Raw genomic sequence first — 20369 nt, forward strand, 5'->3', positions numbered from 1 at the left:
AAAAAAAGCCGGAAGTGGCACTGTGGCTCAAGTGATAGAGCGCTAGCCTTGAGCTGAAGAGCTGAGGGACAGCACCCAGGCCCAGAGTTCAGGCCCCACGACCGGACCCAAAAAAAAAAAAAAAAGAAAAAGGAAAGGCCCGGTGCTGCTGGCTCATACCTGTCATCCTAGTTACTCAGGAGGCTGAGATCTGAGGATCACGGTTCAAAGCCAGCCCAGGCAGTAAAAGTCCATGAACCTCTTATCTCCAATAAGTCACCAGAAAACTAGAAATGGTGCTGTGGGCTCAAGTGGTAGAGCGCTCATCTTGAGCTGAAGAGCTCAGGGACAGTGCTTAGGCCCTGAGTTCAAGCCCCAGGACTGACCAAAAAAAAAGGAGTGTTTGTCAGGTGGACGTGATACTGTTGTGATGCATTGATTTTGTGCCCCTGGACCCATTTCCGTTTCTTCCCCAAGAAGGGGGCTGTTACAGGAAGGAGCAGCGGGTGAAGAAGTTGCTGCTGTCTGATGTGTCTTTGTCCTCAGGTCATGTGTCCCTGAAAAGTTAAATGTAAGGGAAATTTCAATAAACCACAGCTTTCTGGGACTGAACATGATCTAGAAGGTTGAGAAATTCACAAATGGAAACATTTACTTCCCACTGGCTTTGCCAGCCAGAAATTCTTTCATTATAATTTTATTTCTAAATTATTACACCTGGTCAATTCCTTCAGATTTGCCTATTTGACCCTTCTTAAGGTAAAAAAACAACCGACCAACCAAGCCATTGCTTGTGAAAACTGGTAATGAAAACCTGAATGCTAGGTAGGGGCACAGAAATGGAGGGACAGGGCAAATAAATGCAGCATTGGTGCTCACTAGACACTGTATTGATAGCGTGGGGGGTAGGAGGGGACAACGGGAGAAAGCAAGGACACGGATGACGTTTGTCTGAAAAGACATGTTCTCTTTACCTGGCTGACGTACTGAATCCCTCTGCACATCACCTGTATAGTAACCAAACCCCCGCACAGCCCAACCCTGGAATACTTCCTGCTGTGGCCCATCCTAATTTTGCATAGTACAGATTTTGTATAAATGTCTTTTTTTCCCCAGCAAAACTCAACTTAGAAAGACATTAATTTTTTAAAAACTCATAAAGGGTAACTTTTTATTAAGTTAAAGTATACATTTAAAATCATGCTGTTTAAAGTAACGTTAACTTCTAAAAAAAGTTAACTACAATGAATCTGACTAGTCCTTGCAAGTACTGTGCTTTGAATCATCATCAGGAAAATTAAATCCCAGATAATGTCACAACACAATTTTAAGTTAGAAACAATAAAACTTGGGAATGTACCTTTCCTTGTGAATGATTGCTCCACTTCCGGCTTTCTGGTGGTTGATTGGAGATCGGAGTCTCAGACTTTCCTGCCCAGGCTGGCTTTGACTCACCACCTTCAGATCTCAGCCTCCTGAGTAGCTAGGATTACAGGCATGAGCCCCGAGCGCCCGATTTAACATAGTTCTGTCATCCAGGAAGTTAATGACTATAGCTAAACGCGGATACATTTTCTAATTGAAATTCATTAGGTTTTTATTTACATGAGGAAAAACACTATACTTCTTATGGAGCTCTGTTGTATTTTAAGATACTGTGTGGCTCCAGCAGGTGGAGCTAGAACTTAATGAACTCTACGACGGAGGGCAATTCAGCCTTGTTCGGTTTTGAACTGATATCCTGCAATTGTTAAATAACTTTAAATTTCAAACCTCTTGTGATGGGCACTGAGTAACTTTCAAACTACATTTCTGAATGTTTAGAGCTCTATTACTATATAGAAGCTTGTAATTTTGGCTTTATGAAACAGAGCTAGGACTCTATAAATTAAATAATACAAAATATGCATACTAATGGCTATGTGCATCTGATCCTTATAAAATAATGTTTATCAAAATGAACTTCAGGAAATGGAAACAAGAGGTTCTTTTTCTTTGTTGCTATTTTTTGTTTTCTTTTCCTTTTGTCTTGTTCCTTTATCTGTCTTTAGGAAAGTAATGGGGGGCACAGAAATGGTGGGACAAAGAGTGAACAAATGCACCAGTGATCCTCACTAGACACTATGTTGAAAATGAACTGTATACCTTGTGGGTAGGGACAGAAGGGAAAAAATGGAAGAGACAGAGGGAAGGGCATATTGTTCTAAAAGTAATGTACTTTGACTTGTATGACTGTAATTTCTCTGTACATTACCTTTATAATAACAAAAAATAAAATATGCATACTGAAACTCAATGACTTAAATTTAAGAATAGTGTGTCAAAATGATAGAATATTGTTCAAAGATATATGTACATACCATGTATATTAGTAAAGAAGACTATAACTTGTCTTCTACTTAGAATATGCAGAAAAATATATGTCTTCTATATTTGTATTGTTAATATGTTTATATATTTACTTTTTGTGTGTGTGTGTGTGGGTTGTCCTGGGGTTTGAACTCAGGGTAGCAAGTACTCTACCAGTTGAGCCATGTCCCAAGCCATTTTTTGCTTTTGTAGTTATTTTTCAGATAGTGTGCGTGTGTGTGTGTGAATATGTGCACTAATACTGGGGCTTGAATTCTTGCTAGGCTTTTTCTGCTATAGTTGGTGCTCACTTTTTGAGTCATACTTCTACTTCTGTCTTTTGGCTACTTAACTAGAGATAGGAGTCCTCCTAATAAGTCTGCCTAGGCTGGCTTCCAGTTGGTGAGTCTCAGATCTCAGTCTCCTGAGTGGCTAGGATTATAGGTGTGAGCCATTAGCCCACTAGCTGCAGTTTTGATCTAGAGTGTCCCCCAAAGGCCTGTGTATCAAATGAAAGCTGGTCCTTAGCTTGATCCTATTGGGAAGTGGTGGGGACTCCAGAGGTGGGGCCTGGCAAGAGGCCTTGACACTGGGGTGTTAGGGCAGCGAGACCTGGCCAGGCCTTTCCTCCTTTCTCATGCCCAACTCATGAGGCCAGCAGCATGTCTTCATCACCTGCTTCGTAGGCTCAACTAGAAACATGGCGAAGTAGACAAGACAAATAAGCCTTCACCAAATGGCTCAAAATCAGTAATGAAGAGAAAAGCTTAAAAGTGTATATATTTTTTCTGTGTGGGGCCTGAACTCTGGGCCTGGGCGCTGTCCCCGAGCTCTTCAGCTCAAGGCTAGCGCTCTACCACTTGAGCCACAGCGCCACTTAGCATACAGTATTTTAAGATCAATTTATAGCTGTTAATACCTTCATTACAATAGAAAAAAGTTTCAAATCAGTTTCCACTGATTGTACCTTAAGAAATTGTATTTTTTATATTATTAATAATAAATAATCAATATTTTGCATAGTAGTAAAAGGAGAGCAAATGAATCCCAAAGTAAGAAGAAAGGAAAAAAAAAGATGAGAAGATAAATTAATAAAGTAGAATGCAAAATCAATAAGAAGATCAATACAATTGATAAATGATGCTAGACAGATAAGTGAAAAAATACAGATCATGTAGGCTTTCTGAAAGTTGATAAGAGAGGTGATAACCTGGAGATTCTTCAGTTACTGGAAAGTAAAGACATACTTTGAGCATCTTATGCCAACTTAGAGAAATGGACAAATAGTTTGAAAGGCAAAACCTATTAATGCCTTCTCAAATCTTGTGAGAATGCTACAAATAGTCTTAAAAACAAACTGCCGCAAGAGGACCTCACTTTCAGTTCAGCCAGATAATTAAGGAGAAGCAATACCAGGTACATAGAGACTTTCCTAGAAAATTGAAGATGTGGGAATACTTGTCAATTCATTAAGACCAACATTATCCTGATACCAAAACCAGGCAGAGATATTACATGAAAACTACAGACCAGTGTCAGGCCTGAGCACCAAGGTATACATTGTAAAGAAAAATTCAACAAATCAAATATGTCAAAGGAGAATACATTGTGACTTTTGAAAAGCCAGTCAATGTCGTTTGCTATATTCACATGCTGAACATGCAGAGAAAGCATATGACAAAATTCAACATCCATTTTGGATAAAAATCTTGCAGCAAATAAAGCTTTTTAGTGGAATGTTACATTGTTGCCCCATGCCTAGGTTTTATACTTTAGAAATAAAAGGAATAAGCTCACTGTCTGGTCCGGATTCTCCTGCCTGCTTCTGCTCAGACTCCTGCATTACAATAGCAGAGAAGATGGAAGAACTGGCAGTGTGGTAAGGGGCCAGCCGAGCGTCGGGGCTCAGACCTGTAATCCTAGCTACTCAGGAGGCTGAGATCTGAGGATGGCAATTCTGAGCCAGCCCGGGCAGGAAAGTCTGTGAGGCTCTTAGCTCCAGGGATCCACTCAAAAGCCAGTAGTAGATCTATGGCTCAAATGGTAGTGCTAGTCTTGAGCCAAAAAGCTCGATGCATGCCCAGGCTCTGAGTTTCAGCCTAAAGACCAGCATACACACAGTCCCCCCAAATTAGCTTCCCCCAAAACAACAAACCTACTCTGGAGATTTCCTGTGGGAAATATTAACCCTTTCACAAAGGCAGTCTGCCCTCTCCCGCCCCATGCAGTCAGATTCCTCCGAGACGCCTCGCTTCTTCAAGGTGCCCCACGCCACTTTGCCGCCCGCAGGTGCAGGGTCTTAGCTGTCGGCACACGTTGCCCCACGGCCACACTCAGACTCAGACTATCCACACCGTTCCGCTTACCGCTTTGCGTAATGTTGTTAGTGCAAGTGTTAAAGTTTTGCAGAAAATGTGGTAAATGTCTTCATTTTTGCACTGACAATTGAGAACTTTAAGACTCCCTTTAGTTTGGAGCTTTTCCTTAGAGGCGTTGCTTTTTAACAGGTATCCGTGTAGCACAGAATCTTATGTACTGGATGCTCACCCAATTTTATGGATTCCTCATCACTAAACTCCACAGTGGGAAGTCAGAAACGATCGAGAGGAATGTATGATACTTGCTTTAGAGACGGCTGTAGACAATGTGAGTGAAGAGTTTAGGAAATGCATCTTAGCGAGTGTGGCAGTACCTTTTCTAGGCTGCTGAGATGCAGCCTGTCTCTGGAAGCCCTTCTTGTGAGGGACCACCGTACTCCAGTGCATTTAGCACAGCACCTTCTAGCTTAGGTAATTAAACAGTAGTCTTACATTCTGTGGAAGGACAGAGACATTTCACTGGACTAAAACTATCTTGTGTAAATTGAGTATAATCCTTGACGTAATGACCTTTATCTTTTATATCACAAATGCTTTAAAACCGGCACTTCTTATTTTTCTTTTTGTTCCGTGCCTGTGGCTCGAGCTGAGGGTCTGGGCACTGTCACTTAGCATTTTTGCTGACATTTATAGTTCTATCACTGGACTGCCTCTATTTCTGGCTTTTTTAGTCTGGCTTCGAACTATGATCCTCAGACCTCTGCCTCACAAGTTGCTAGGATTACAGGCCTGAGCTCCCAGTGCCTGACTCATTTCTATATTTTCTTTTTTTGGTCCAAGTCTGGGACTTGAACTCAGTACCTGATGCTTTTGCTGATTGGTAGTGCTCCACCTAAAGAAAGAAATACGAAATCATAGTTCTCCTTATGGAGGGTTAACCAGGAAGTAACTTACTTGGAAACTCTCCAGATGTGATGCAGTAAGGCAGTCCACACAGCGGCTGTTTGTGACCTGCTTGGGGAGCGCAGCTTCCACCAGACCTGTTCATTCTTTCTCAAAAGTTGTGTCTGTGACACTTTTGCCCATAGCCTATTGGAGTCTGGGGAGACTGTGAGGGCTAGTGACCAAAACCAGGAGCTGATAGACCTGGCAGAAAGGGAGATGAAAGGAAAAGCCGCAAGAAAGCCCGGGGACTTGAAATGGTAGCACTTTGGTAGGAGAGCTGCTGGCGTGGCATGCGAGTTGCCTTTAGTGAAGTTAACTAGTGAAGTAGAATATCATCAAATGCTTATTTTGCGATAGGCATTGAATGGTGGTTATATGTGTATTATTTTATTTGGCACCAAGCAACAGCTAGAGACATGTCATCGAGCCTCATTTCGCAGAAGTTGCTGTGACTGTGGTTGTCACAGGGAAGTGAGTGCCTACAGGACCTGAACCACATCTCTGGTTCTTCGCCTGCGCAACCTTCCTGCACAGTAAACGAATCACCTCTGACAACCCTGTAACTAAGGCGATTGAAATAGTCAGCTGTCATTTTGTTTTGTTTTTAGACAGGTTCCTACTGTGTTGTCTAGGCTGTTGTTAAGCTTGTGATCTCAAGAGATTTTCTTGGTGCAGCCTCCTCAAAAGCTGGCCTGCTGGTATGTACCACTGTGCCTGCCTCTAGCTTTGTTTTTCTCTTTAAGGTAAGGAAGTATGAAAGTAGTTTAGGACAATTGTTACTTTAACAAGGCCAAATTAGGTTTCCACTAAAAGATGTTAGGACATTGCTTTCTTTTCTTTCTTTTTTCTTCTTTTCCTTTCTTTTTCTGTCAGTCATGGGGCTTGAACTCTGGGCCAGAGCACTATCCCTCAGCTCTTCAGCTCAAGGATAGCTCTCTACCACTTGAGCCACAGCGCCACTTCTGATTTTCTGGTGGTTTATTGGAGATAAGAGTTTCATGGCTTTTCCTGCCTGGGCTGGCTTTGAACCACGATCCTCTGATCTCAGCCTCCTGAGTAGTTAGGATGACAGGCGTGAGCCACCAGCGCCCGGCTAGGACATTGTTTTTTGAAAAGTTTTGTAAAACATTTTATTTCTTGCAAAGGTAAATATATATTGTAGATTCATTAAAACTATCCGTAGTTTTTAAAAAAAGGACTCTAAACTGGTTTTATTAATTGCCTTTTCCACTAAAAGGAGCAAGTCTCCTAACATAAGTTGTGCAAGTGCTAAATTTGTTTGTTTAGTTAGCGCTGCACAATTCCAAAAAGGTGGGAGCAGGTGTAGAGCAGGCGTATTGATTTGTTGAGGGGGAGCACCCATGCGCTGCTCATGGGTGCTGCCCACAGCTGATGCCAGTGCTGTGAGCAGAAGTGCGGTGTCCTTTATTACTGTGTCTCTGGTGCTCTGTAAATGAAGGTGGAGAGAGAACAAATTGGAATTACACGTCCAGTGAACTTACAATTAACTTTTATCTCTGACTCTCAACTGATATGCTTCTTTAAAGATTATAGCCATCTTTCTGAAATACAGTTTTAAATATAAATGTTCTATCTGTAAAAATACAAGTTTGCCTAAATAGTTTGTCAGTGACATGCCTGAAACCTTTTTTATTTTATTTTTTATTTTTTGTCGGTCGTGGGGCTTGAACTCTGGGCCTGGGTGCTGTCCCTCAGCTCTTCAGCTCAAGGCGAGCACTCTACCACTTGAGCTACAGCGCCACTTCCGGTTTTCTGGTGGTTTATTGGAGATAGGAGTCTCACCGTCTCTTCTGCTCGGGCTGACTTTGAACCGCGATCCTCAGATCTCAGCCTCCTGAGTAGCTAGGATTACAGGCGTGAGCCACCAGCGCCCGGCCTGAAACCTTTTTTAAAGCTGTTCTTTTAGCTGTCCATTTACGGTAGCACTACAAAGGAGCACAGAATGACCGCAGAGGGAAATAGCAGTGTGAATTTGCTTGCCTCTTTTTCTTTTTTTTCCCCCATTTGGAGTTGTTTGTTAAGATTTCTGTGAGTATTGGTTTTAAATCCCAAGTGCAGAGTCGGCTCAGCCACATCCGTGATCTGTGGCCTTTCAAGAGCCAGCCTCTGCCCTGTGCCGGCCGCCCAGGGGCTGCGGAGATGAGTCAGGGATTCAGGGAAGGTCTGCAGGCCACTTAGGGAGGGCTTGGCCTAGACTCAGTAAACACTAGTTATTCATTGAGCTTTTAAATGAGGCTTAAATTAAATGAGATTATGCATATATGGAATGTTTGACAGAGTGTCTGGAATTTAATAAGAACTCAATAAATGTTAGTGCTTCTCATTTAAATATTCATATAAATCTGAAAAGCTGTGCCTTTGGATTTTTGCATAAGTCATATATTATATAGTTCATTTATGTTAGGGCATGAAGAAAAGGTAAATAGTTTCTATATTGGCTTTTCCCAATAGTACAAATTGCAAAATTAAAATCATTTAAAACAAATATAGAATTACTGTCTAATTTCTCAGTTTAGGCTACTTGTCATTTCAGGTGTATGTTTGTTTTTTATTATTAGAAAGCGTGGATCTTGTTTGACATCCCAATTCAGAGAACTTTGACAAGACCTGTAATATTTGCCCCCGCTTTTCTTCTCTTCATAGGCCTGTGGAATCTTGCTTCGCTCTTTTCCAACCTTTGTTTATTTGTGTTGATGCCCTTTGCTTTTTTCTTTCTGGAATCAGAAGGTTTTGCTGGCCTGAAGAAGGTAAGTAAATTGGGTTTGGAATTGTATTTGTTAAGTTAGGAAGTAAAAATATTATTCATATTTATCTAGCAGTATGTTCAATACCCTTTAAATAGAACATGAGAAGTTGAATTAAAAATGGTAATGTTAATAACACATTGTTGACAATAATGTTAATAATGTGGTCTTTTAAATTATTTTATATGCTCCTGGGGAGAATCATCATTTTTTAAATTCTGTTTTTGATGCTTGAACTCAGAACCTGGCTGTCTCTGAGCTTCTGTGCTCAAGGCTAGTGCTCTACTGTTTGAGCCACAGCTCCACTTCCAGTTTTTTTTTTGTGGTTAATTAGAGATGAAGGTCCCATGACTTTCCTGCTCAGGCTGGCTTTGAACCACAGTCCTGAGATCTCAGCCTCCTGAGCAGCCGCTAGTGCTAAGCTGGAATCGTCTTTTAAAACTATGGTATGTCTCAGTCTGGTGAGGAATCTTTTGTGAGAGGAATACACCTGATACTATTTCTTAGGATAGCTCATTTAGTTTAGAACATATGTGAAAGCCCCCAAATCTTAAACATACCCCTTGATGGAAGAGCTCTGCGCAGCTGGTATTTTTAGGATAGTAGCACATTATAGAATTCTGTACTCCCAGTTAGGGAGTCAGACGCCCCGATACTGAGAGAAGCTAATTTTGCGTAAAGGTAGAAGGCATAGACTAGAAGTGAATCAGCTGAGGATGTGATGTGGATCAAGGCCTTACAAGAAGCAATACCAATCTAGTACTGATTTGGCGCAAAAGAAGCACAGTCCTAGCTTTGGCCTGCGCGTCTCTTAGCCATAAGTTTTTTGGATGTAATGGAAAGCTTTAAGTCGTTAATTGATTTTCAGTGGCTTTTAAATTTGACAAAGATATTCTGCCTTTTTGATTTTTACTTCCTTTCATGTAATATGGAGTGTAAAATATGCCCATATATTTTATTATTGAATAATACTACAATGCCAATTATGTCCATGTGACTTGGGAAGTTGTAACTATATGTGCGTTGTTTCTTCGTATTTTCATTATTTATTACTTTTTGGTGGTGCTAGGGTTGAACTCTGGGCCTTGCACTGGTTAGACAGGTGCTGTACTACTTGAGCCAGGCCCCCAGTCCAGCCCTCTTTAGTTCATGTAGCTTTTACAACATAAAATACACACTGCTTCATGAGTTTTCATGTTGTCCTTGTGCAGGGGCCATTGTAGTCTTTGCATTATTCCAGTTGGCTAATGAAGCAAGATGATTTCATGATAGAAGGGACTGGAACAATGAAATTCTTGAATGCTTTGCCAGCTCTTCTGATTTAAGCCACACGGTTTAAACATACAGATTGAGGGACACAGTGGGAGAGTCGCTGAAAGGTGGTGTGTGGCTAGGGTGCTTTTTTGGTGGACTCCACTTTCTCTTTCCTGGTTATTTCACATATGCACAATCTGAAGCTGAAAACTAGCAGCTGGCTTCACATTTAGTGGATGTGCTAACGTCAGAATGAGTGAGTGTGTCTGACAGTCACACATGATGCACTTTCAATTCAGGAAGCAATTTGACTTTGTAGTTTGTTTTTTGAGGCAAGGTCTTGCCGTGTAGCCCAAGCTGGCCTTGAACTTGTGATCCTCATGCCTCCCTTCCTCATGTGCTGTGATTAGAGGTGTGTACCGCTGTGCCTATCTGTTCAGAGGTTCTTGAAGAAATTAGATAAAGTCTCATTGCTAGGAGGATTTGGTTTAAACTCTTCCTTGGATCTCCTTGAGATCTAAAGACATTGAGTGGTATTATATTGCTTAATACCTACATATGTAAATGAGCAGGCCTAGAAGCCAAGGCCACAATTCCCCCAGGGTTGCGGTTTTTATGGCACCACGGTGGAGAGCCGGTGAGGGAGACTGGAAGGCCAAGGACAGACGGGGGGCTGAGCCGTGAGCCGTGACGGCAGTGGGCGGGCGGGAGCGCTGCCAGAGGCATGACTGAAGAGGAGAGCCATCTCTCACAGGCTGAGGACCATAAAATATTCAGCGGTATAGACGGGGAAACAGAAAGACCAGCCAGAGGAAAGGAGGCTGTTGGAGGCGCTTGAGGGGTTTCTAGAGAGTTGTGGAGTCAATTTTAATTTTAACAGGGCCTTTATACACAGAGTTTTAGGAAGCTTGCATGACACTACTGAGCAGCCTGCTGGCCATGCAGGTTACGAGAGAGGGCTACTGCATTCAGGCTGGACGCGGGGGAAGTCAGAGGTGGGAATGCATAGAGGCCTTCTGTGCAGCGCAGCGGTGCTGTGGAGACACTGGAAGGACTGGCTGTGTGGCCCCTGCCTGGCACCCCGGGGGGGGGGGGAAGAAGGCTGCCCAGGAGGAGCCGTGCGCGCGGATGGGGTGGGGCTTGGCGGGGACGAGGCGCCCTGAGTGTGGCACTCCAGGCTCTGGGCTGGGGCTGGAGTTCTGCTTGGATTAGGGAACGGCTGGAACGAGGACTGAATCGAGGGGGTCATGCACGGCGACGGCGAGGGTTCGGGTACCCAGTCACCTCAGGATCAGGTGCGTTTGGACTATGTGTTGTAGACAGTAGGGAGCTGGCAGAGGATTTTCCAAAAAGAAGCTTTATGCCTACGGTTTCATTTACAAGTAAAGCGCAGCGTGGGGTCCCCCCACGTTGGTAAGGGCAGGGGTGTCGTGGAGTACACGCAGCGCCGTCGGAGGGTGTGTTCCACGCCGCGCTGAGCCGAGCCGTGGGCTCGGCCTGTTATTGGGCTCCTCCTCCTCCTGCCTCCACCTCCGAGGTACTGTGACCGTGGGTGCTCCTCAGGGGTCGATATGTGTTGCGCATCACAGGCGTATGCACCTAGTTTATATTCCAGAAGCTCTTCTTGTTAGCTGGGTTATTATTGGAAGGAGTGTGTGTCATGGAGAGCCCTTCCCTCCAACCTCCTTGGACCTGAAGAGCCAGGACGGGGACCCAGCTACATCCGATTTAAAGTCAGCTGACAACATCCAGCCATGTGGTCGTCTCCTGTTCTACCTCCTAGACTTAGGAAAAAAAAGGAAATACCAGCTGAGCAGAGACCCAAGAAGTAATTAGCGTTCTTTTACACCTACAGTTGTACGGTTCTTTCCTGCTTGTTCACTTCCAGGTTCTCTCTACATGGTTAAAAGAATATTCTTTTTACGCAAATCTTTGACCATACTCGTCTTCTGAGGCTTTAACCTTTCAGACGTCACCATAGGTTTCAGACCTCAGGTGGGAGTGAAGTGTTGAACGGTTGTGTGACACCGTTTACATCACCAAACCCATTCATTCCCTGACCCAGCCTGGTGCACAGAGAGGGCAACAGGCCTGAGCCCAGGCCAGCGAATGTGGATCCTGCCCTGAGAAGTTAAGGAATGAATAGGTGCTGTACAAGCCAGCCTAAGGACTGTGTGTGTGTGTGTGTGTGTGTGCGTGTGCGCGTGTGTGTGTGTGTGTGCGTGTGCATGCGTGTGTGTGCATGTGCGCAAGTACATGCGCTGGGATTGGGACTTGCACTCAGGGCTCAACCTTCTGTCTTTTAGTTTTTTCACTCAAGACTAGTATTCTACCTCTTGAGCTATAGTTCCACTTCCAGCTTTTTGGTGGTTAATTGGAATGAAGAGTCTCATAGACTTTTCTGCTTGGGCTGGCTTAGAACTGTGATGCTCAAATCTTAGCCTTCTGAGTAGCTAGGATTGCAGGCGTGAGCCACTGCACTGGCTAAGATTTTTTTTTTTTGGTTGGTTGTGGGGTTTGAACTCAGGACCTGGGTACTGACCCTGAGCTTCGTTTGCTTGAGACTAGCACTCTACCACTTGAGCCACAGTACCATTTCTGGCTTTTTGTTAGTTTACTAGAGACAAGAGTCTCCCAGACTTTGCTGCCCAGGCTGGCTTTGAGCTATGATCCTCAGATCTCAACCTCCCCAGTAGCTAGGATTACAGGTGTGAGCCGCCAGCGCCAGGCAAGAATTTGTATTTTAATGCTAATCCAGTGGGGGTAGAAATAGAGTTGTGACTTAAAGATAGAGGAGGGAGAATAATCTCAAAGTGAGGGGGCTGACTGTACTGACATGCCACTGAGGGATGGAAGGCAAACTACAGATACAAAGGTAAGGACATTGGACGCCAGAGCCGGACTGCCCAGGTAGGTTGCTTTATCTAAGCCCCAGGAAGTTTTTCAGTAAAATGGTAATAATAGCTGCCTTGCTCCGTTATTTTGATACTGAGTGAGATTCACATCAAGTACCTAGTTCAGCACCTCATTCCTCTTAGCTTTTAGCCTACGTAAATGCATTCTACTAACAAATATTATTTCTTAATACTTAGATTTCACATTGTGAGACTCAGAAAACTACTGAAAACAGTAGCTGGCTGTTAATTACATATTATCATCTCAGGCAGTTTTAAAATTTCCAGTTATTTTTTTTTGCATTTGAACTGGCATGTACTGAAGTAGAATAAGCCAGTTTTATTATTAAAGGTAGCAGACTTTGAAAATCACCTGCTTGAAGACACAGTGCAGTTTAGACCCTAGCCAGAATGTTTTAGAAAGCTTTAGAATTAAGTGACCAAGGCATACGGTTTTAAAGTACTTACATATATTTTCAGTTTTAAAATCAGTTACATGAAAGTTGGAAACTTTGTTAGCATTGTATAGTTTAGTCTGAATTTGTAAAGAATATGTTTGAAAATGAAGGACGCAACTTGTGTGCAGGGATGGGCAGGGGAGACTGGAGAGAGTAAAGGAAGGGGTGAACTTGTCCAGAAGGACACACTCAGCACCTGACATGTAAAATAATAACCTCCCTGCCCAATACCTTCATAATAACCATAAAGTACACCCAAAAGAGTATGCTTATACAGGGTGCCAGTAGTCATGCTTGTAATTCTAGCTTCTCTTGGGGCTGAGATCTGAGGATTGGGGTTTGAAACTAGTCTGGGTAGAAAAATCTGCAACATTTTCTCTCCAGTTAACTAGCAAAAAACTGGATTGGAGGTGTGACTCAAATAGTAGAGCACGAACTGTGAATGAAAAGGCTAGCCCATCCCACAAAAAAGAAAAAAAGCCCTGCACCGGTGGCTTACACCTAATCCTAGCACCCAGGAGACTGAGATCTGAAGATCACGGTTCGAAGCCAGCCCGGGTAGAAAAGTTCCCGTGAGACTCTTTTCTCCAATTAGCCACTCTGAAACTGGAATGGTGCTGTGGTTCCCGTGGTAGAGCACTAGTCTTGAACACAGAGAGGCTCAGGGACAGCGCCCAGGCCCTGAGTGTAAGCCCTACAATTGCCAAAAGAAGAAAAGAAAAAAAAAGAAACAATATTTTTGGATGTTTTGATGTGTTCTGTAATGCAACATCATTTTGTATTTGCTTGTGCAGGTTCTAAATCATGTTTCACAAGATACATCGTTCTCCGCACAGAGAATAGGCTATCCAAGTTAATGCTATCATTTTATCAACGTTAATACTATCATTGACGGTAGTCTTTAAAATATGGAAGAGCGCTGGCTACAAGCGTGTCTAGTCACGAATTCTCCTGTAAAGCCCTTTCTTCACTACTTTGTGTGACTATCAGTCTCTGGCTGACGTTGAAGAGGTTAGAAGCACTTGAGTGGTAGCCGCGCCGGGGATGATCTGAGTGGTGACAGGCTTGTGGTGTGGTACTGTCAAGCTTCCTTCTCCCCTGGGACCTCCCTCCTGGTGCTGTGTTACTGTGTCTACGTCTGGTTACCTCTGCTCTACTCCCTATGAGAAACATGACCCCCGTTCTCTCGTGGATCCCCTGGGCTCCGGCAGATTCTGCGGAGATGCGGAAATTGGCCACTGGCAATGGGCGGATGCAGAGCTTGGATTGGAAATCAAATTAAGCAGAATTCTCCACTCAGTTTTTAATTAAACCACTTTGTTAATTCAAACAGGACATTTTGGGCCCCGGGGTTGACCATGTCCCTTTAAAGGCTTTAAGTGGCCTTTCTTCTCTCCCCTTGCTCTGGAGTGTTTCTATTTTATTAGTACCATCTCCCAACTATCCCCCCTTTCTTTATTAATTCTGAAGTTTAAGAGAATATCAGTGGTTTTGGTGAGTAACTTTTTAAAATAAGAAGCTAGCTTTTATTTTGGAATTGCAAATTACGGTTAGCAGTCAAGTGCTTATCAAATGCAGATCGTTATAAATGTCACCTCCTCGTGCCGCATCAAGCACGCTGTGTGTTCCCTGTGTTTGACCCCGAGCCCATAGTTTGTTCATTGTTTTGTCTGGAGTCAAGGCTCCCTCTGCAGTGTCGGTCCAGCTCTGTGTCTCGGGGCTGGGTGGCCCCGGGCACGTAAGGTGGCAGTAGCTGTCACACCTCAGCTAAGTGGTGTGGCTTCCTCTCCTCTCTGCCCCAGGAAAGTTTCCTGCGTGGGCCTGAGACGTTTTCTCATTTCATACCAAACGCTACTCGAGCCGCAGTTCAATGAGAGTTAGGGATATATTTGCTTCCTATTGTATTTTAGTGTCTTATCTTGAATTAATATATTCTAAGGCACAATTAACAAATGAATGAAAGTGGGAAAAAATCCCACAATATGTTTGTCATATACATTTAGGCCCTGAATTTTGGGGGAGTAAGTTTATATTGTACTTCACCTTAACGACAATCTTTGACTTGAAGTCCCAGCATAAAAGTTAACCTAAGCGACAGCAACATCCTGACCAATTACCCAGACCGTCCAGCCAGGCAGCTCAGGATGTCCAGAGCCCCGCACACGATCGGCCGGATTAAGAGGTTAACTCTTGTAACTTCAAACAAAGTGCTTCATAATAAAAGCAAAAAGTACAAAATTTGAAGTAACTTCCTTTCTTAATTAATTAGGCTGGCCAGGTGGAAGCGGAGCATTCTGGGCTGGTGCTGGGAATGTCCATAAAGCCGAGCGACCTGACAGCACAATAGAGGAGGAACAAAGATCGCTTTAATGTGCTTCTGTCCTGTGTCACAGTTTGAGACTGTCCTGGTTTATGTCCCTTTTGGCAAACTTACATAAAAGTGACCTTGTACTGTATTTTATGACCAGATGACTTTTCCCCTCGGTGGCTAATTTGTCTCAGGCCTCCATCTTAAAGAGAAGTGAGTAGGAAGTCCAGCCTGGGTCTCCGCCAGCTTTCATTGCATTCTTTCATTATTTTTGCTCGTTTTTTGCCACTGATGATCCATAAATTGTTGGAAATGAGTGGTTAAGGAAGTGCTGCTTAGTGTTAGTGGCACATGCGCATATGTGGCGTGGTTCTGGTGGGTGAGAGGAAATCACAGACAAGAGGAAGGCTCCTGCTGTGAGCCTTGCAAGGAAATTTAACTTGGGCATGTTTTGATCTTGTTTATTACAGAGAATGAAGTCATATCTCACTAACGGTTGCTATGTGTTAATTTGATTCTCCCAACACCTGCAAGCAGAAAACTGTAGAGTCACGTATTAATAGAAATCTTGTTCCTTCTTCCAGTTGGGTACTAGTTTCCTCTTAGAAATAGCACAGATAAGAATGGTTATTTGAAAAACCTGCTTTGCTGGCAGTACCTACATTGGACCCCCGAGTGGCTGTGACTGTGCGGCGTCAGTGAGCGCTCTAGACCTGCGGGCCTGCATTTGGGAGGGAGCCCGGGACCTGCAGAGGCCCCGTCTCGAGGAAAGACGGCACTCAATTCATTTAACACTGATTTGAGTCTACAAAGGTTCTGAGTTGAGAACCACTTAAGTCCTGAATGACATGAGATTTGTCTGTTCCTAGTGCAGGGTGTGTAGGATGGAGCTACATTACAGCTTCGGCTACAGGGTCCATCTAGAAGTGTCGAAGAGCAGGTGGTGGTGGTTTTTTTTTTTTTTTTTGGGTCCGGTCGTGGGGCCTGAACTCTGGGCCTGGGTGCTGTCCCTCAGCTCTTCAGCTCAAGGCTAGTGCTCTACCACTTGAGCCACAGCACCACTTCCGGCTTTTTTCTTTTTGCTTATGTGGTGCTGAGGAATCAAACCCAGGGCCTCAGGCATGCAAGGCAAGCGCTCTACCACTGAGCCACCTTCCCAGCCCCTGGTTGTTGTTTTGAATCCTCATGTATTTTGTAGTAGTGCGGTCTACTAAATTGGACCATTATGTATTACTCTTTCCATCAAACCAAAACCGGAAGCATTTCTACATTTAAAGCCAGATTATCCGTGAGTGTTGGCATCCCTAACGGCTGGGCCCGGCTGCAGCTGTGGGGTTTGTTCTGTGCGCCCTTTCCGAGTCTCTCCCCCCACCTGGTGTGTGGGGAAGGAGCCGGGCCTGGCCGACAGCAGCAGTAACCATCAGGCGCTCAAATGGATCAAATATGTGAGCGTGGCTCACGAAACATTTGGGAAATTCATGTAGGGCTGGTTTATATTTCACAGCATAGTGACAAAAGACTTTACATTGGGTTGAGCCAAACATGCCTGTGCACACCTGTAATTCTGGTTCTTGAGAGACGCAGGCAGGAGGGCGGTGGGACCTCCTTATTCCCTCTCAGAAATAGACGTTACTCTGGATAAAATCAGTGTATCTTTGGAAATAAGGATCTGCGTTTTCTTAGAATGTTACTGGTTGTAAAAACAGTAACTTTTACCTTTAATAGGGAGCTACGCTTTGAAGTTTATTTTATTTGATGATTAAATTACTAATACCTTTTTTAAACTACTATGTTATAATGTCTCATAGTTCAGGCCTCTGTTAAATGAGGAAAAGTTTTTTGTAGGGAAGATATAAAAAGTCAGCAGGTTCAGATTTTAAAGTAATTATACTTTTAGTTATAGTATCCTCCTCAGTGCTTCTAATATTCATGACACAACTTTATAGAAATAATCATTGTTAGGATCTTCTCTGAAACTTTTTGGTGAAAGTTGAGAACTTTCTACCCTTGGTGGTAATGAACACCCATTTCAAGGCTACTGGAGACACTTCCTAAGCAATTCTATTACACGTCTGCCAGACAAATACTTACTAAAGCACTAGTGTTTTAGTTGTTAAAATCTTATATTTATTTGACATTGAAACTCATATTTGTCTATGAAATCATTTGTTCAGGTGTCACAATAGTAATCTTTGATCTGTATGAAATGTTTGCCAATATGTAGCTGAAACTTGGCACAGTCTATTAATTTTCAGTCCGTTTATTTAGCCTGTTAGTATACTAAAAGTAGAAGCTGTGTACTCATAGTCATAAAAGACGGTAGGATTGTTTGACTTAGGTAATGTTTCAGGTTGTGATATGTCTTCTTAAGTCACTGACAATGTGTGGTACTATTTATTTACACATTTTCTGCTAAAGAAAGGAAATTCTAGTCTAGAAGGACAAGGTCAGATTGTTTTGCAGTGACTAAACTTTAGTGATTAAAAATGAGATTGCCAGATAAAAATGGAAAAAAATTAGGAGTTCCTTAATAGTGAAACAAGAATAAAATGTCTAGATGCTGGTAGTCAGGAAGATAGTAGGGATGGGTTTGTGACTTGAAGCCAATCTGGGCAGAAAAAATCCATAAGACTTCATCTCCAGTTAACCACCCAAATGCCAAAATGGAGACCTGTCTAGAAAGCTGAGCCAGAGAGTCAGGCCCTGAGTTTGAGCCATATTACTGGGAAAACCCCCCAGCAACATTGAAAAAGTCAGTTTTATGGAAAATATTTCCTGTTTTTCTTGGAATACCAAGAAAGAAGAAATTTCTAATAACTGTTTTGTGGTGATGGATGTAAGTGCTTTATACTTCCTTATTTTAATTGGATTGCTCATGTAAAATTTTCATTACGCAGTAATTGCTACTAAATTTTATAAGCAGGTTTTTCTTTGCTCAAGGTAGGTGCTCTACCACTAGAGTCACAGTTCCACTTCTGGCTTTTTAGTGGTTAATTGGAGAGAAGAGTCTCACAGATTTTTCTGCCTAGGCTGGCTTTGAACCACAAACCTCAGATCTCAGTAGCTAGGATCACAGCTTCTATAACCCTGAGTAGGCAGGAGTCTGGTTCCCGGACCTACGGAATCTTTTTTAACTATAATTTTATTGTTATGATTAAGGTGTTACACAGATGGGTCAGGTAATGAGTACATTTCTTTTTGGATAATGTCACCCTTTCTTTCCCCAGTTTCCTTGTCCTTTCTCTGTCTACAAGTTGCATGCTTCATTCTCTATATAGTGTCTACTGAGTACCATTACTGTATTTGTTCATTCTTCCTCCTTCCATTTCTAGGCCCTTTTAGCCCCTCTCAAAAGACAGCAAAAAGGAGCAAACAAAACAGAAAAAAAGGCAGCAGCAAAAACCACCACCACTAACAATAATAACAACAAAAACTCATGCTTCTATTTCCTGGAATTTGTTTCCATAAATCATATTTTAAATGCTCAGAGGAGTTACACCTTTGGGTTCCTCCTCTAATGGTATTCTCTTTTAGTCTGATTGTTTGGGTATGAATGCCTAGAGTCTTGAATAGGTTATCATGTCCAGTTCTATTTTAGACCTAGCTTCCTCATGTGAGATAAAACATGTACCATTTGTCTCTATGAGCTTGGCTTACCTCACTTAGCATGATTTGTTCTAGGTCAATCCATTTCCCCTACAGATGACACAATCTGATCTTTCTAATGGATGAGTAAAATTCCATTGTGCATAGGTACCACCCTTTTTGGATATACTTCTCTGTTGTAGGGCACCTGGGCTGTGTCCATAAATTGGCTACTGTGAATAGTGCAGCAGTGAACATGGATGCCCAAGTGTCTTTAAGGACTTTTTTTTTTGTCGGTTGTGGGGCTTGAACTCTGGGCTTAGGTGCTATCCCTCAGCTCTTCAGCTCAAGATGAGCGCTGTACTGCTTGAGCCACAGCACCACTTCCGGTTTTCTAGTGGTTTATCAGAGATAAGAGACTCACAGACTTTCCTGCCCGGGCTGGCTTTGAACCGCGGTCCTCAGATCTCAGCCGCCTGAGTAGCTAGGATGACAGATATGAGCCACCGGCACCCGGCTCTTTAAGGACTCTGGACTTGCAGTGTTCTGCAGCCATACAGCTGGGTCACAGGGAAGTCCTATATTTTCTTTTTCAGGAATTTCCAAGCCATCATCCAGAGTAGTTATGCTAGTGAACATTCCCACCAGCAGTGTAGTAGGGTTCCTTCCCCCTCACATTCCCGCCAGCCGTTTTTGTTTGATTTCTTGATGAGGACAATCTAACTGGAGTGAAGAGGAATCTCAAAGTTGTTTTGATTTACATTTCTTTTATGCCAGGGGTGTTGAGCATTTCCTCATATGTTTCTTTGCCATTCTTCTTCTTCTGAGAAGTCTCTATCTCTTTTGCCCATTTGTTGATTGGTTTATTATTTTTGGAGGGTTAATTTCTTGAGCCCCTTGTGTATTTTGGATATTAGACCTTTGTGAGATGTATTGCTTGGGTCCATGAGATCTTTAATGGCTCCTCTAATTGTTAGTAAAATAATCTAAGCCAGGTGCCGTGACTCATGCCTGTGGTGGGACCTGCTTGGGTGGGGGAGAGGAGGAAGGCTGGGACTGGAGGACGAACCCCGTTTTCACCCGTCAGCGGAAGCTGGGCAGCTCTCCACATCATCCTACTGTGTGGGAGGCAGGCCATGAATTGTGCTCAGGCCGGTCAGGGCCGACATTGCAGACAATACTTGAACAATTACAAGAGCCTGAGTTCAAATCCCAGTAGCTCCCCACTGCCAGTCATTTAAAAATGTAGAGCACTGCATATCCCATCTTTGGAAACGGGTTCTCAGCTCTTTGCACGTTTCTCAGCAGGCTGTCCTGCTCCCGCTGTGCTGTCTTCTTACCGAGCTCCGTCCCCTTTCACGGTTTGATGTCTCTGAGCATCGCTCCCTCTGCCAGGAGGTTGGCCCTTGCTGCGCTGCCCGCTGGCACCTCTGGTGATCCTGGCACTTGCTGTGGCTTCTGTCGGTGTGGCTGCTCTGTCCTCGCAAGCAGGGCTATCTCCCGGCCGCTCGCTG

General features: G+C 43.4%; 1 protein-coding gene across 1 annotated transcript in view; it reads left to right on the forward strand.

Annotated features, from left to right (window-relative positions):
- Nucleotides 1-20369, forward strand: part of Lmbr1 (limb development membrane protein 1) — a 103370-nt gene that overhangs the window by 23912 nt on the left and 59089 nt on the right. Inside the window, exon 5 of the mRNA XM_013027205.1 lies at nt 8256-8359. Within this exon, the coding sequence (XP_012882659.1) occupies nt 8256-8359 (104 nt within the window). The remainder of the gene's footprint in view (nt 1-8255; nt 8360-20369) is intronic.

The sequence above is a fragment of the Dipodomys ordii genome, unplaced genomic scaffold (genome assembly GCF_000151885.1).
Source record: "Dipodomys ordii isolate 6190 unplaced genomic scaffold, Dord_2.0 Scaffold101, whole genome shotgun sequence".
Lineage (NCBI taxonomy): Eukaryota > Metazoa > Chordata > Mammalia > Rodentia > Heteromyidae > Dipodomys > Dipodomys ordii.